Below are 16650 nucleotides of genomic sequence, written 5' to 3'. Positions count from 1 at the left end.
TTGTAGTCCATTACATGGATGTGAAATCAACTTAGTGTGTTAGAACCATAATTTAAATTGAATAACACACAATGGAATATATCAGAATGCCTTCTACATAGCAGAAGAGGGAAGCATTCCCTCCTGAAAGGTTTTGGCTATATACTGGTCACAATGTGAAATGTATTTTTAACTGCGGGTCAAGGTGAACACCTTAACCTCATGGACCTTTCACCTTCTTGACTTCCCTTCCCTAGAATTCTTTGATTGAGTTCCCTTTGGTGACCTATTCCTATGGCCACTCACCAGGTGTATGACTTTCCTAAGGCTGCTGTAACAAATTACTACAAATGCAGTGGCTTAAAACAACACAGATTTATCCTCTTACAGTTATGAAGGTCATTCAGAGTGTCATGAGTGTCATTAGGGTCACATTTCTTCTGGAGGCTTCAGGACAATCTGTTTTCTCACCTTTTTCAGTTTTGAGAGGCTGCCTGTTTTCCTTGGCTTGTGGCCTCTTCCTTGTCTCATTACAGCCTCTTGTTTCTGTCATTACCTCTTCTACTACTCATTCTGATCCTCTTGCCTCCCTCTTAGAGGACTCTGCTGATTACACTGAGTCAACAATCTCCTCATCTCAAAATCCTTAACTTAATTACATCTGCAAAGTCCCCTTTACCGTGTAAAGCAACCTATGCACAGGTTCCAGGGATTAGGATTGGACATCTTTGGGGACCATATTCATGCTACCACACCAGGCTTGCCTTACAAACTCTGAATGCTTAAACTTTAATATTCCCCTTTCTGACCACAACCTCTTCTGCATTTGCCTCGTCTGTCATCTCCTTTGACTTGCTTTTCAGTGGCTCACGATCTCAGCTGAGGCTTCAACTGGGCTCTGTCAAAGGTTGGTGCCTTCTCCCATTCTTCAGAGCAGTTTCCCAGATGCCTTTCCTACTTGCCTCAAGTAGATGATTTTACCCTCTACTTAAAGAGATTCCTCATATGTATTGCTTCAGTGATTCTCTCCCTGTGCCACCTTTGAGGGAGGATACAGCATTTCTAGTCACACACACCAAAAAAGTATTAGAGAACAGTGTTTGTTTTACTGAAGGTTTCATAGGTAAAAAAGATAAAGGAGTTTACCTTGTACATTTCCTATGATGCTGCAAGCAAAAATCCCATTTTCTTTTTTTTCTTTGTGGTACACGGGCCTCTCACTGTTGTGGCCTCTCCCGTTGTGGAGCACAGGCTCCACATCATATGTCTTCATCACCGTGGGATGAAACAAATTGGTTTGTTAACTTCTGAAATTTTCAAGTGAAAAAGGAATGTCTTTCCAGGACCGGTTGATGAGTTTTAGGTGACAATGTTCCACTGCACACCTCCAGGAGGCGCCACTCACAGTTTTTTCTATGTGAAGAGCACCCCCTTGAGTTGTGTGACACAGGGCCCTGAGTGCTGGCTTTGATAAATTTCCCCTGTGTCTTTTACAATACCATTGTTTTTATTATTTGGTCTGCCGTTTTCACCTGTGGTAAAACCTGAAGGCATGACAGCATAGGTTAGGTGACTCTTCAAGGTCTCTGGGCTTTGCAATTCTAGAACATTCTATTCACAAATTGCTTGTAAGACACTACCGGTTTCCCACTAGGAAAAATAAATTGGTACTAAAGATTCTTAAGCTTCTTCCCCCTCCTTCCTTAGCAGAGAGCAGTAGAGGTTCAATGCCAAATGACTCATGCTAAGGTAGCTCAGTCCTTTGTCTCATCCCCACTGGTTAGGACTGGTAGGAAGCAGTATGAAGAGTCCGGCTTAATGGACCTTGAGAAATCCCCCTGCCTTAAATTTCTCCCATTGGCCAGTCCCTAACACTCGAAACGAACTAGAAGACATTATTTTTTTTTTATATCAAGTAATGCTTCCTGTAAAGAATTAAGGATAGGTTTAAAACAAATGTATTAGTGTTAGAAATCAGAGTAAGGTTACCCTTGGGGATGATACTGACTTGGAAGAGAAACAGGAAGTTTCTTGGCTGCTGGGAATGTTCTGTTTCTGCGTTTAGGTGTGCCCTCTATGAAAGATTTATGGGACTTTACAATTATAACTTGCATATCTTTCTGTATGTTTATAATGCTTCACAATACAGCTTATTTAAAACAATTCTTAGAAGAGAGCCTCAGGAAGCATTCACAGATATTTATAACTTAGTTAAAACAAGGAGGTGAGTTTATTTCCAAAGGACAGTTAGCGGTGTGCTGGGATACTGGATACTGACAGGAGGAAGAGGAGGTGACGGAGGTAAAAGGGCAAACTTGTCCGCTTTGAGCTTCTGCCTGGGGCTCATCCCACTCTGGTTCTTCCAGGAACCTGTTCAAGCCCCCAGTGAATTGGATACCTTGTCCTCAAGTCCATTCTCATTCGCCTTCAGAGATATAAGAGGTGAGCAGTTTGTCGAGAAGACTGGAATGAAGAGCAGCTTCTTTGGTCCAGATCCAGAGCTGGCAGTGAAAGAAGGTGGCTCTCTTGGGCAGTTAGCTTCAGGGGGAGAGTGGAGCCAGTCCTTCCTTCCGGTGGAAAGAAAACCGGTATATGCTCTAACCAGAGCATGACCTGGCTCTGTTAGATGAGAAGAGACCAGTGACCCATGGCCATTTGGGTACCAGGTGTACAAAGCTCTGTGTTTATATGTTGGGGAAGAGAGGAGGTGCGCCGCTCAGCTGGGAAATCTTCCCGCCTCACTCTCCCTGAACCAGCGATGTCCCTTCATCCCCCATCCTGTCCCTTCCCTTCTCCGTGACACACACGGGGTGCTGGGGCCAACAGCCCTGCTTGCATATGAGCAGATGTTCTGTTTCCCCTCCAGCTGGTCACCCAGTTCTCCTAAGTCTCCATCCAGCTTCTGAGGAATATTTAGGCTGTACAGGTGATTTCCAGGTACACACTGGCAAAGCTGGCCTTGTGCAGGAACGGAAATGGAAGGAAGCCTTTAAGAAAATGCTTGTTTGGTTTTCAGACACCCTCATTCATATTGCCCAGAAAACAGTTATTATGTTCTCAACTGGTGCCCCATCTGTTTCTTCTGCACCACCTGGGGCCAGAATTTGAGGCTGGAGAAAAACCAATATATCCTTCTTGTTGATGTTATTTTTTTCTTCAAGGACTTTAGTATTAGTTTGATGACAGTTGCACAAAGGGACCCCACACCAGCTGTCCCCGAGGAGTCCTTGCCTTCTATTGCGTTTCCATGGAACAAATGAGCTTCATTAGCAATAGGCGCACCATCTCTTTGTGTCCCTGGTCTTTGTCTCAGAGTAGAAATAGAACCCAGTCTCAGTCCTGCATAAGTCTGTTTCCAGCTAGTTTATTGTAGTCTGGACCTTGTCAGTGCTTCCTGTCCCAGAGGCTTTTCCTCAAAGAAAGAGGCTGAGGAAAAACAATGTCATGTCTCCTAAGAAATGCCAGCAAATTTGAAGTCAGATATAACCGCTTCTGGGGTTGGTAGTTAAAATAATACCACCCTGCATTTGTAAAGAGTTCGCATGGCAGTCGGCTAAGCTTCAGCTCGTTTGCTTCTCCTAACAGCCCTACGAGGTGGTAGGCATCATCCACATTTTACAGGTTGGGTGACCCATTCAAGGTCACACAGCTCTTCGTATGACTTTCAGTAAAGTGTTCCTTTTTTTCTGTTCTCCCTGTTATCAAAGATACTTTAAGGTCAGTAATCAAAGTAGGAAGCCAATTGTGAGGTTTCTGTTTAGATCTGGTTGTGTTACTGGTACAGTGCAGCAAACGTTTTGGAAAGACCCCCAAGTCAAAGCCTGTTCAACAGAGAGCGTCTCCCTTCGCAGAGTCCCTGTTGCCTCCTGACCCCGCTCACCCCATCTTCAGACTCGTCTGTGTAGCAGAGCATCCCCAGCTTGCTGACATGTGGTGAGGGACCTTGAACTTTGGGACCCGTTCATATTTTTCCTAACCTCAAACTTTCCAGGTTTATTTTTGCAAACTTAATATTCATTGAACTGCTATATTGACTCCGGAGACCCTAAGACAATGAAAAGACGTAAAATCTGAGATCTGGCAAGAGTCTAATAACAGATAAGACTATGGGCCATGCCCTTTTCTAGGAGCTTCACATGTATTAACTCATTTAATCTTCACAGCACCCCTTGGTTATCCCCATTTTTCAGTTGAGAAGGCTTAACCTGAGCAAGTCATTTGTTCCAAATCACAGAGCTAAAAAGTGGAGGAGCTGGGATGTGAACCCGGGTTAATTCCAGAGTCTGAGCTCTTGGTCACCTCAAGGTGAAGCTGCAAGGGGGGCGTCGAGGGCAAGCCCTCTTTTTCATCAATATAGAATTCACATCCTGAGAGCTAAGTCCATCCTAGGAGATCATTGGCAAAGCAATTTCTAAACATCTTAAATGGGCACTAGGTAATTTTCCCAAAGAGGAAACAGAGTTGTCGGCTATACCGCTTCTAGACCTGACCTCCAAAAAGAGTTACTCATTGCCCAGCATTCTCCAACTTATGGCTGATTCCCGTATCTGTGAAATGAGAGTGCCCTCTTTAGACTCTTGGAAACTCAGACTCAGATCAGGAAATTAGTATTATATTTCTTTGTTTCCTTGAGAGCAGAATGGCATTACACACTTCAAACCGCTGCTCACTTACAGGTAAACGTTCCCAAAAGTTGTCAGTGAAATATGGATTATAAGTACCAGTTCCATAACAGGGCAACCGGGAAGCACAAATTTAAGATTCATGGATATCCAGCAATGAGTTATAGGGGTGGAGGGAATCCACGAACCTGAAAAATTGTATGCTACCTTTGGATATGTGTGTATATATACACTTTTTTCATTAGCGTCTCAAAAGGATCATGACCCCAAAACATTTAATAACTATGACTATGAAGACATTTCACTAAATTATTTACGTGTAGCTCTTCTGCGAGATCACATGGCAGACGATGAAAGCACCAGTCTTACGAGTTTCAGGGCTCATCATAATCTATATAATTTTCACTTTACTAATTTTCTTTGCCTCGGTAAAGAATTGATTCAAATAAAACCTTTGTACTGCATGTATTTACAGACTGGATTTTTCCATCTGCCACATGGAGACTTTTTCATTGAGCCTGTCAAAAATCATCTGCTGGCTGAGGGAGTGTACCACCCACATGTCATGTACAGGAGGCAGAGGCCGGGCGTCCCAGAGATGAAGGAGCCAACCTGCGGATTAAAGGGTACTGTGACTTAATCTCCTCACTGGATGGAGGAATCTGTTCTGTTCTATTATTGTTTTTTTTTTTTTTACAATGAGACCTGCTCTTCTTCAAATCTGTTATCTCTTCCCCATTCTGTGGCCAGAAAATATGTACCCTTGTACCCTTCACTTCTCTGTACTCAAGTCTCTGTATTCTTAACGGGAAAGGAAAAAGGTATCTCTTACATCCTTGCCACATTAGTTGATGATATTTATATGGTATTCATAATGGTAAATTTTTTTTTAAGCTTCTTCTGAATCCCTTGGAGGAAAATAGTTTAAATTACAAACGATGCTTTGCAGTATCAGCAATGTTATAATACATTAGCATGGAATATCACTAGACAGCTTTTCATATCTGCATATGGAAAGCAGATTTAAATATTTGATGATGCTGATAATGATGTGTGAAGAGAAACTGAGAAAATACCAACACGTTATCAAATGATGAATCCAGCTAAGGTTCTTTTGGCTGCGTTTTGTTTGTAGTCTGCTACAAAGTATGTTATCTGCCCCCGTGTCTTGGGAATGATCTGAACTGCTCCTCTCTGCCTTGTACTAAAGAGTTTCAGGTAGTTTTCAGAGCTAAACTGACCCAAGTTATTTCCTTGCGACGCCCATATTCTCTTTAATATGTAGGAGATAATAGTAATGCATAAAGGGCCACTGGAAATTGGGACTTTTAAAAAATATTATTTAGTTTCTCCTTTCTTCAGAGGAAAAAAAAATAGTGGACTAGGGAGACAGTTACCAAAAGGAATCCATAATATTATTTATGTGTCTCAAGGATTTAGAAACCGTGGACCTCAAAGGGAAAATAGATGAGGAAGGAATTAGGGATAGTAGATTCTGATAAGGGTTTCAGAGGACTCAGAACTTGAGCTTTGCCAAGTAGGAGAAAGAAAGGACAAGGGGAGGAGTAATTTCTCTGCAGACATCATCCAGACCCTAAGATAGATGGTAACTTTCCTGGGAGTTTCTTCTGTAATCTTAGCAGAGTATATGCAAGCAATAAGAAATTTTTGAGTCTCTATTTTCTGTATACAAAAATGGACAGCTGCTTAAATTCCTTAACTTTAATAAGCTATTGGAACTCTGACCTAAATTAGATAACTTGCTATCTAAATCTCCTTCCAGAAAGCACCAAGAGAAGAGACACATCATCTGGTCGGTCCGATTGATTGATGTACCATTCCAGATAATTTAGTTTCAGTGTGAATTTTTAGGACTCTGTCACCAATCCGATCATCTGGAAGGATTGGAATAGTTGGAATAATTGCCCAATTCCTATTAATAATTGCCCAATTCTTATTAATCTTGGGTGATAGATGACACTTTGTATGTGTGATTTGATAGTTTTTAGATCACTAGGTAATTAATATGGCAGAGGGAGTTACTAGGACTGTGAGTGAATTTGGCTGGGTAATTGCTCCTGTAGGCATGGCTGCTCTGTGAAATGAGTTAGGCTGTTCCTCATCCACCCACTTGAACCCATTCTCTCCTTTATAACTCCCCTGTTGAGGTAGAGTTGAGTAATAATGTGTTGAGAATGGCATGCGTTTAGTCATAAAGGCAGAAGAGATGAATAGGAAAAGAATGAGGTTTACAAATGTGATGCCCCCAGTAGGTCACACGCAATACCACAGTTATAGTGCTTGCAATACCACTTCATCATTGTGCTTCTAGGCCAACCTTAAGACCTACCACTACTCCGAAACCTTCTCTGATTAATCCCACCTTGGAACAATCTTTGCATTGTGAATTTCTCCACACACATCTTCTAAAAGATATTCTCTTATACTTCTTTAAAACCCAGAATGTCAGAAGTGAACAGCTTTGTCAGAAGGACCTTTGAGAGTGCCTAATGTAGCCTCTTTCTCTCGCCAAAGAAGCAACTGTGGCTCAGAGGAGGGAGTGAATTTTCAAAAGCATCGAGGCAGCTGGTGTTCAGAATATAACCGAGCTCCTAAGTCAGGGTTCTATTACACCTCGGGCTTCATACTCTGTCGTGTTTATTCTTTAAGTCTTCCTTGAATATAAATCTTGTTTCATCAACTATCTGGAAAACCCCATTAGAGTAGGAACTCCCTTCCCAAACAGTATGTAACATAGTGTTAGGTGCAAAGTGGAAAATCAGTAAATCATTGAAATGAAATGAAGAGTGCCTTGTAGCCACATAGATGAATCTAGAGTGCGCTGGCATCCAGTCCACATAACATAACAGAAAAAAGAAATGTGTGATTTCTAGATGTTAAGGAAGTGTCAGTTCTTTGTGACGATCTCCCTCCCTAAGACAATAATTGTGACTCAATACTGAAATGACAGCTAGAGATTGCAGAATAAGCTAATGTGCTTGTGATTATTCTTAAAGTACACTTGACATTTGGAATTTAAAAATCTTGGTATACTGAAATGTGCTTGGTCTCCCCGAAACAGGTAATTGCACTGTTCTTGTACCATGTTACCCTGCAGAGGGGATGAAATTCACCAACACTAGGCATGTCATTAGCCCACGTTAAGGTACACCTCGTGCTTAGGGAAGTCAGTGCTACCAGATTGAATTACTGTGATTGTATCGAGAAAGACCACCTTTCCTTGTATAAAACATTCCTTCTTCATAATGTTCAAAACAGGAACACCCTTGGTATTGAAAAAAAGATGTACTTTAAAAGTACTCTAGTACTTCAGGAGAGAAAGTATATCAATTACTTTCCCCTAAAATGTGTCCCTTCACTTATGTTTATTTCCCAAATAGAAAGGTACTCAGGAATTTCATAATAAGTCCCTTTTCAATATGGCCCAATGTAATTAACTCCTTTTTTTTCCCCCAGAACTTTAATGTGATACTATTTTGTTATCGACTTGATCAATTTGAACTAGAATTTCTTAACCAGTTTTGTTTGCTGTTCTGAACCTTGTATTTGCCGAGCCCTGTCAAAGTTCTTGTTTACTCCAACTTTCTGGAATCCATGTTAAATCATGGGAAAATACAACTTGCCGGAATTAAATCTAGAGCACATTTCAAAACCTCATTTTATTGACATTGACAAGCTCCCTTCTCTTAGGGTTTTTGGTGGCAGTGTATCACACTGGGACTTGAGTGGCTCTTAGATGGAAGTATCTGGGGGAAGTATGGTTTTTGGAACCTGGGGAAGGGGAGTCAGATAGGTCAGATGACAACAGTTGCAGGGTCATCTATGGCAGAAAGGGGTCCAGGTAGGTAAAATCAGGGTTTCGGATTTCGTGCATCAGGACACTAGGCTAGAAACACAGGGTCTGTTTCCTGGCATGCGTTTTTTTCTTTCTTTTTTTTTTTTTTAACATCTTTATTGGGGTATAATTGCTTTATAATGGTGTGTTAGTTTCTGCTTTATAACAAAGTGAATCAGCTATACATACACATGTATCCCCATATCTCCTCCCTCTTGCATCTCCCTCACACCCTCCCTATCCCACCCCTCTAGGTGGTCACAAAGCACCGAGTTGATCTCCCTGTGCTATGCGGCTGCTTCCCACTAGCTATCTGTTTTACATTTGGTAGTGTATATATGTCCGTGCCACTCTCTCACTTCGTCCCAGCTTCCGCTTCCCCTTCCCCGTGTCCTCAAGTCCATTCTCTGCGTCTGCGTCTTTATTCCTGTCCTGCCCCTAGGTTTGGCATGCGTTTCTGTGTTCAAAATTTATTCATTCATTCAACAAGCATCTGTTGGGTATCTTCTTTACGTCTTGTGCTCTCCTAAGTTCTGTGGGTACAGTTGTGAATAGGATATAAATCTTGGTCTGAAGAGTTGACAGCCTGGATATAGGATGTGGGTAAGTAGGGATCTGGTCCAGTTTTTTTTTTTTTTTTTTTTGTACGCGGGCCTCTCACTGTTGTGGCCTCACCCGTTGCGGAGCACAGTCTCCGGACGCGCAGGCTCAGCGGCCATGACTCACGGGCCTAGCCGCTCCGCGGCATGTGGGATCTTCCCGGACCGGGGCACGAACCCGTGTCCCCTGCATAGGCAGGCGGACTCTCAACCACTGTGCCATGAGGGAAGCCCTGGTCCAGGTTTTATCTTTAAAATATGTGATAAGACCATGAAAAGAAATGAAATTTTAATATATGTATTGGGCTTTTTGTTACACCACATTGTGTTTGTGCCAGGACATGTAGCTGTAATTCATTCATTTTCTCCGTTGTAGATAGTCCATTATGTGACTCTTCCACTTGGACTAGTCTCCTGTGAGTGGATCTGAACTGCTTCCAGTTTGGGGCTATTATACATTATGCTGCACAGACCATCTTGTACATGTTTTTTAGAACACAGATTCACAGGGTTTTCTAGGGCGTATACCTAGTAGTGGAATGAAACCATTATCTCATAGGATATATACATCTATGACCTTACCAGATGATGCAAAATTGCTTTCCAAAGTTGTTCAAGAGCAGTGAATCTAATAGTTCCTATTGTTCCATATTCTGTCTAATACTTGATATTCTCATTATAAATTTTGCCAGTCTGGTGAATATGAAGTGATATCTCTTTATGCTCAGTGTTGAAGTTACACATATTCCATGGTGGAGTTGGGTCCCAAATCTATGGCTTGTGGCTATAGATTCTCCATGAACAGTTTTCTACCCTGTACCCAGAGTTGAAGCCCCGAGAGCCAAGTTTAGGTTTGCTTACTTGGTTCTTTGTTTTCTGGTTCACATTTTCACTTAGTGGATCCTAATCTGACTTTTCACCTATGTGAGTCCTAAACTTGCCTCTTTTCTCCAGAGCAGAAGTAGGGAGCAGCAGTTGCCCCAGATCAGCAGTGAGCCTCATGCATCAATCGGGGTTAGCCAGAGAAGCAGAACCAGTAGGAAGTAGATATTAAGAGGATTATTGCAAGAAATTGGTTTACATGATAGTGGAGGCTGGCTAGGCAAATCCAAACTCAGTGGGCAGGCTGTCAGGAAGGGCAGGCTGCAGCTTTCAGGCACAGGCTGAAGCAGGGTCCATGGGCAGAATTTCTTCATCTAGGAAGTCTCAGCTTTGCTTTTAAGGTCTTTTAACTGATTAAACCAGGACTACTAGATTATCAAGAATAATCTTAAAGTCAACCAATTATGGACTTCCATTACAGCTACAAAATGGCTTCACAGCTGCACCCAGGTTAATGTTTGGTTGAATAACTGGGACTGTAGCCTAGCCGACTTGACACATAAAAAAGATCATCACACTGCATCTTTTACTTTTCTCTCTGAGTTTCTCTGATTTCTTTGTATTTTTCTTTTTTTGATTTTTGACCTCTAAGGACTTACCCCCTTTCTTAATGCTGTAAGATTTGTTAGGGGCTTAATACTGGGAGAGTTTTTCAGAATATCTTGTCTACCCTATTGAAGTCCTGGGTGGATTTCTTACCTAAGTCATTTGGAAATCTTTGAGTTGCTTTTTAAGTGGCCTGCACAAATATTAAGTATTATAATAACATTAACAATCGCTCATTAGAATTAGCCTATCAGATCACTAATCTGACATCGTGTTGGGAAGGTATTGTGTACAGTTTTGTTCTGATTTAATGGAAATTGAGTGAGTTGAAGATCTAAGCAAGCACTATACTCCATGTTGAGTCTAAAATGCACTGTTAGTTTTCCTTGGCTAAGAGCAAACTTTCTTGGTACAACCTGCCTGAGACTTATCTTGAATTTCTTGATTACCTGATTTCCTCATGATTATAGCTGCTCTACAGTGATCCATGCTATTCCTTGCTATGAGGTAGTTAATATTTTAATTGTTGTTCTGTACTTTTAATTTTTTCTTTTAGTGAAGGGTCATGTTATTTTTAATTACCTGCTTTCAAGACTGGTAGGAGGATTGGCAAAGTGCTTCAAGCTTTTACTAGTGAGAGGAATGAGAAAACTTTTGGAGAGAATTTGGGGAAATACTTCATGTGTGAATGTATGGGAAGATAAAATGGTAACCCAGTGAGTTTTGTTTGCTTAGTAAAATCCAAGACCAAGACTACAGGAACTCAGAGCACCGACATCTCAGCACAGTTGCTTTGTGGCAATGAGATACTCATTTATCCAGTCAAAAGCCTTTATCCATTAGCCAGACCTCACCACGGTAATTCCTTTCTTTGCATTTTCCCAGCACTTGACAATTTTCGACTCATTTCAGGTACATACATTCCCGCTCCCCAAACAGGAAACAGCTTCCCTAGGAAACATGACATCTGCTCATTTTACCTCCTACAGTGCTCTGTGCTGAGCATGTGCTGTCAGAGTGGCTGGGACTGCACCGAAGTTTGGGTAGAATCTGGAAAGGCAGAGAACACTGGGGAGTGCATGCTAGGCTGGGAAGGGGATTTAGATCAGTGTGAGCAAAGGATCAGTTTCAACTAAAAGATGATTCCCTTATAGGGCAGAAAGTTTTAAGTTTGAAGAGATGTTATGTGAGTTGTTAGCTATTAAACTCTACTTCACTTCCTACAACTCTGTAGGGAAACACGTGAGGTATCTTTTTTTTTTTTTTTTTTTTTTCACGTGAGGTATCTTGATGAGCAGTGGCTCCTGGCTTTGCCCTTGGTCATCCTTGTGCTTCCGTGTGCCTTGGGTGGGGACGAGAGGAGGTTTATCCTGTTCTGACCAACCTCTGGCTTCCTCCTGCTGCCTGCAGAGACTGAGGCAGTGGTCTCATCGCTCCATCCCACTCTGGTCTTCTCACCACTGGAGCCATCAGTGGCCCTTACTGGACAGTGATACTGTCCCTAAAAAATGGATGACTCAGTCTCTAGCTTCAAAGATCTGTGTGGCAAACAAACTCCTGGGTTTTCTTCTTTTATTCGTGTCTTCAATCAACCCACATTACCAAGTCTTGTCATTTCTGCCACCTAAATAGTTTTCTAAATATGTCTGCCTTCAACATCATAACCTCTCACTTGAATTACTACAAAGTCTCCCTGCCCTTGATCTCGTCCATTATAAATCGGAGAAACATTTCTAATACATAAATCAGCTCATCTTTCTCCCATGCTGAAAGCTTTCCAGTGTACCCTCAGAATAAAGACCCAACTGTTTAGTAAGTTTTAGGATCTCCTTCTCTGTGTGACTTTTGCCTTTTTCTCCAGTTTCATCTCTTATCACTCCAAATATAGCCTTGCCATCCTGAACTAGTGTTTATTCCTCAAAGAAGCTGCCTCCAGCCCTTGCCCTTATGTTCCTTCTTCTGAAACATTTTCTCCCCAAAGCTTTACTGACTCACTTCTGTTTTTCTCTAGGACTCACACATGACTTCCTTTAGAAAACCTTCTAGACTGGCCCTCCATCTGCATTAGGTGCCTCTCCTGTGACTATTAGCACCAGTTGCTTCCACTGCCCCAGGCTTTATCATATAATGAACATCTGTCAGTGTCGTTTGCTAGGCAATAAGATCAACAAGGATAAGAATCACATCTGCTCATTCACAGGTGTGTCCCCAAGATCTGGCAGAGTTTCTGGCCAGGGTAGGAACTTAAAAATGTTGAACTTTTAAGTATTGATTTTGTTTATCTTCTCAAAGAACCAGCTTTTAGTTTTATTGATCTTTGCTATTGTTTCCTTTATTTCTTTTTCATTTATTTCTGATCTGATCTTTATGATTTCCTTCCTTCTGCTAACTTTGGGGTTTTTTTGTTCTTCTTTCTCTAATTGCTTTAGGTGCAAGGTTAGGTTGTTTATTTGAGATGTTTCCTGTTTCTTAAGGTAGGATTGTATTGCTATAAAATTCCCTCTTAGAACTGCTTTTGCTGCATCCCATAAGTTTTGGGTCGTCGTGTCTCCATTGTCATTTGTTTCTAGGTATTTTTTGATTTCCTCTTTGATTTCTTCAGCGATCACTTGGTTATTAAGCAGTGTATTGTTTAGCCTCCATGTATTTGTATTTTTTTTTTAACATCTTTATTGGGGTATAATTGCTTTACAATGGTGTGTTAGTTTCTGCTTTATAACAAAGTGAATCAGTCATACATAAACATATGTTCCCATATGTCTTCCCTCTTGTGTCTCCCTCCCTCGCACCCTCCCTATCCCACCCCTCCAGGCTGTCACAAAGCACCGAGCCAATATCCCTGTGCCATGCGGCTGCTTCCCACTAGCTATCTACCTTACTAAGTTTGTTAGTGTGTATATGCCCATGACTCTCTCTCGCCCTGTCACAGCTCACCCTTCCCCCTCCCCATAACCTCAAGTCCATTCTCTAGGAGGTCTGTGTCTTTATTCCTGCTTTACCCCTAGGTTCTTCATGACATTTTTTTCTTAAATTCCATATATATGTGTTAGCATATGGTATTTGTCTTTTTCTTTCTGACTTACTTCACTCTGTATGACAGACTCTAGGTCTATCCACCTCATTACAAATAGCTCAATTTCGTTTCTTTTTATGGCTGAGTAATATTCCATTGTATATATGTGCCACATCTTCTTTATCCATTCATCCGATGATGGGCACTTAGGTTGTTTCCATCTCCGGGCTATTGTAAATAGAGCTGCAATGAACATTTTGGTACATGACTCTTTTTGAATTTTGGTTTTCTCAGGGTATATGCCCAGTAGTGGGATTGCTGGGTCATATGGTAGTTCTATTTGTAGTTTTTTAAGGAACCTCCATACTGTTCTCCATAGTGGCTGTACCAATTCACATTCCCACCAGCAGTGCAAGAGTGTTCCCTTTTCTCCACACCGTCTCCAGCATTTATTGTTTCCAGATTTTTTGATGATGGCCATTCTGACTGGTGTGAGATGATGTCTCATTGTAGTTTTGATTTGCATTTCTCTAATGATTAATGATGTTGAGCATTCTTTCATGTGTTTGTTGGCAGTCTGTATATCTTCTTTGGAGAAATGTCTATTTAGGTCTTCTGCCCATTTTTGGATTGGGTTGTTTGTTTTCTTGTTATTGAGCTGCATGAGCTGCTTGTAAATTTTGGAGATTAATCCTTTGTTGGTTGCTTCATTTGCAAATATTTTCTCCCATTCTGAGGGTTGTCTTTTGGTCTTGTTTATGGTTTCCCTTGCTGTGCAAAAGCTTTGAAGTTTCATTAGGTCCCATTTGTTTATTTTTGTTTTTATTTCCATTACTCTAGGAGGTGGGTCAGAAAGGATCTTGCTGTGATTTATGTCATAGAGTGTTCTGCCTATGTTTTCCTCTAAGAGTTTGATAGTTTCTGGCCTTACATTTAGGTCTTTAATCCATTTTGAGCTTATTTTTGTGTATGGTGTTAGGGAGTGATCTAATCTCATACTTTTACATGCACCTGTCCAGTTTTCCCAGCACCACTTATTGAAGAGGCTGTCCTTTCTCCACTGTACATTACTGCCACTTTTATCAAAGATAAGGTGTCCATATGTATTTGTATTTTTTACAGATCTTTTCCTGTAATTGATATCTAGTCTCATAGCATTGTGGTCAGAAAAGATACTTGATACGATTTCAATTTTCTTAAATTTAGGCTTGATTTGTGACCCAAGATATGATCTATCCTGGAGAGTGTTCCATGAGCCCTTGAGAAGAATGTGTATTCTGTTGTTTTTGGATGGAATGTCCTATAAATATCAACTAAGTCCATCTTGTTTAATGTATCATTTAAAGCTTGTGTTTCCTTATTTATTTTCATTTTGGATGATCTGTCCATTGGTGAAAGTGGGGTGTTAAAGTCCCCTACTATGATTGTGTTGCTGTCAATTTCCCCTTTTATGGCTGTTAGTATTTGCCTTATGTATTGAGGTGTTTCTATGTTAGGTGCATAAATATTTACAATTATTATGTCTTCTTCTTGGATCGATCCCTTGATCATTATGTAGTGTCCCTCTTTGTCTCTTGTAATAGTCTTTATTTTAAAGTCTATTTTGTCTGATATGAGAATTGCTACTCCAGCTTTCTTTTGCTTTCCATTTGCATGGAATATCTTTTTCCATCCCCTCCCTTTCAGTCTGTATGTGTCCCTAGGTCTGAAGTGGGTCTCTTGTAGACAGAACTTATTGACCATCTGTGCTGCATTTGGCAGCTTATTGGATACTTATATTTTACCTCAGTGGAGCCAGTTTAAGCCTTGAGAATATCCATGCCTTCCTGAAGGAATTTAGTGGATACTCTGATGCCTCGCAGTCGAACAAGAATATGTAAGACAAAGATGTGGCCTGAGGATGTAGCTGAAGACAGTTACTTTGAATTCTCGTTTTGGAAAAAAGAAGAATAATGGGTGGATGGATGGATGGATAAATAAGAAAAAGCAAGTGACATTTATCTACTCAACAAGCTCCTACCTTGTGCCAGACACTGTTCTAGAACTGGAGATGCAATGGTGAACATAATATTGGTCCAGGCAGGAATGTAGAGATGGGGGCCTGAGAGACCCCTCAGCTAGGGAGGAACAGGTGTGTTCTCTTAGTAGGGTAAAGAAGAGCAGATGCCTTGGAAGATGAGTGTGTCAGAGAGAACCAGGTCAGTCATCTGCAGCCACGTTAGCACTCCGACTGCTGGTCTCCGAACCTAGAGCACACGTGGTTTTCAGCTTCCTGTGGAGAGTGGGAAGACAAGTTTTCAGCTGGTCCACTAGGCAAATTGCTGGCATCCTTTCAGTCTCATTTCAAATGCTACCTCCTTGTGAGGTTCCCCCCCACCCCCATGTAGGACCGATGTGCCCCTTTCCTGAGCTCACTCTGCATCTTGATGTGGCCCCTGGTTGTCTTCTACCTTCCTTCCTGCCACTGTCCCCCTCCTTCTCTGCCTCCTAGGCATTCCTGGATGTGGGCTCATCCTAGGACCTTTGCACTTATTGTTCCCTCAGCCTGGAATACACCTCCCCAAGATTTTTTCATGGCTCATTCTCTCATGCTCTTCAGGTCTCTGCTCAAAATCACCCAATCAAAGAAGCCTTCCTTGACCACTAAGTTATATAGCTTTCTCTCTGTCACTTTGTAAACCATTTCTCCTGCTTTAGTTATTTTCATAGCACTTGTCATCCTCTGATGTTATTTTATCTCTTTATTCATTTATTGGTTTATTATCCATCTCTCCCCAACAAGAATGTAAGCTCCACCAGCACAAACCCTTCCTCACTTTTGAACTCTACTGTATCCCCGCTGTCTTGGACAGAGCCTTTTATAGTAAGCACCTGGTAAATGTTGAATGAATGAGTAAATAAACAAATGAATCATAGCTTCATTCATGATTGTTCTGTTAAACTTGTATTCTATTTTCACCACGAGACTCATCTTTGCAACCCAAGTGTCAGGGACACTTGAATCCTAAGGCCAGGGTCTGATGCATAATATTCGTTTGTTTGATAAATGTTTGTCCATTGAATGAGTGCATGATGTGTATTTGCAGTGGGGTCCTGCAGGTGTGAGCAGGACACCCATCTTACCTCAGCTAGTGTGTCTCAGCATTCCAGGAG

At 41.4% G+C, this 16650-nt stretch overlaps 1 protein-coding gene across 1 annotated transcript in view; it reads left to right on the top strand.

The window, feature by feature from the left end:
* ADAMTS12 (ADAM metallopeptidase with thrombospondin type 1 motif 12) overlaps positions 1-16650 on the top strand; it is a 374445-nt gene that overhangs the window by 129046 nt on the left and 228749 nt on the right. The window contains exon 3 of the mRNA XM_033852779.2: positions 5077-5227. Within this exon, the coding sequence (XP_033708670.1) occupies positions 5077-5227 (151 nt within the window). The remainder of the gene's footprint in view (positions 1-5076; positions 5228-16650) is intronic.

This window comes from Tursiops truncatus, chromosome 3, assembly GCF_011762595.2.
Source record: "Tursiops truncatus isolate mTurTru1 chromosome 3, mTurTru1.mat.Y, whole genome shotgun sequence".
NCBI classification, from domain to species: domain Eukaryota; kingdom Metazoa; phylum Chordata; class Mammalia; order Artiodactyla; family Delphinidae; genus Tursiops; species Tursiops truncatus.
This window is presented reverse-complemented; position numbering and strand designations above follow the sequence as displayed.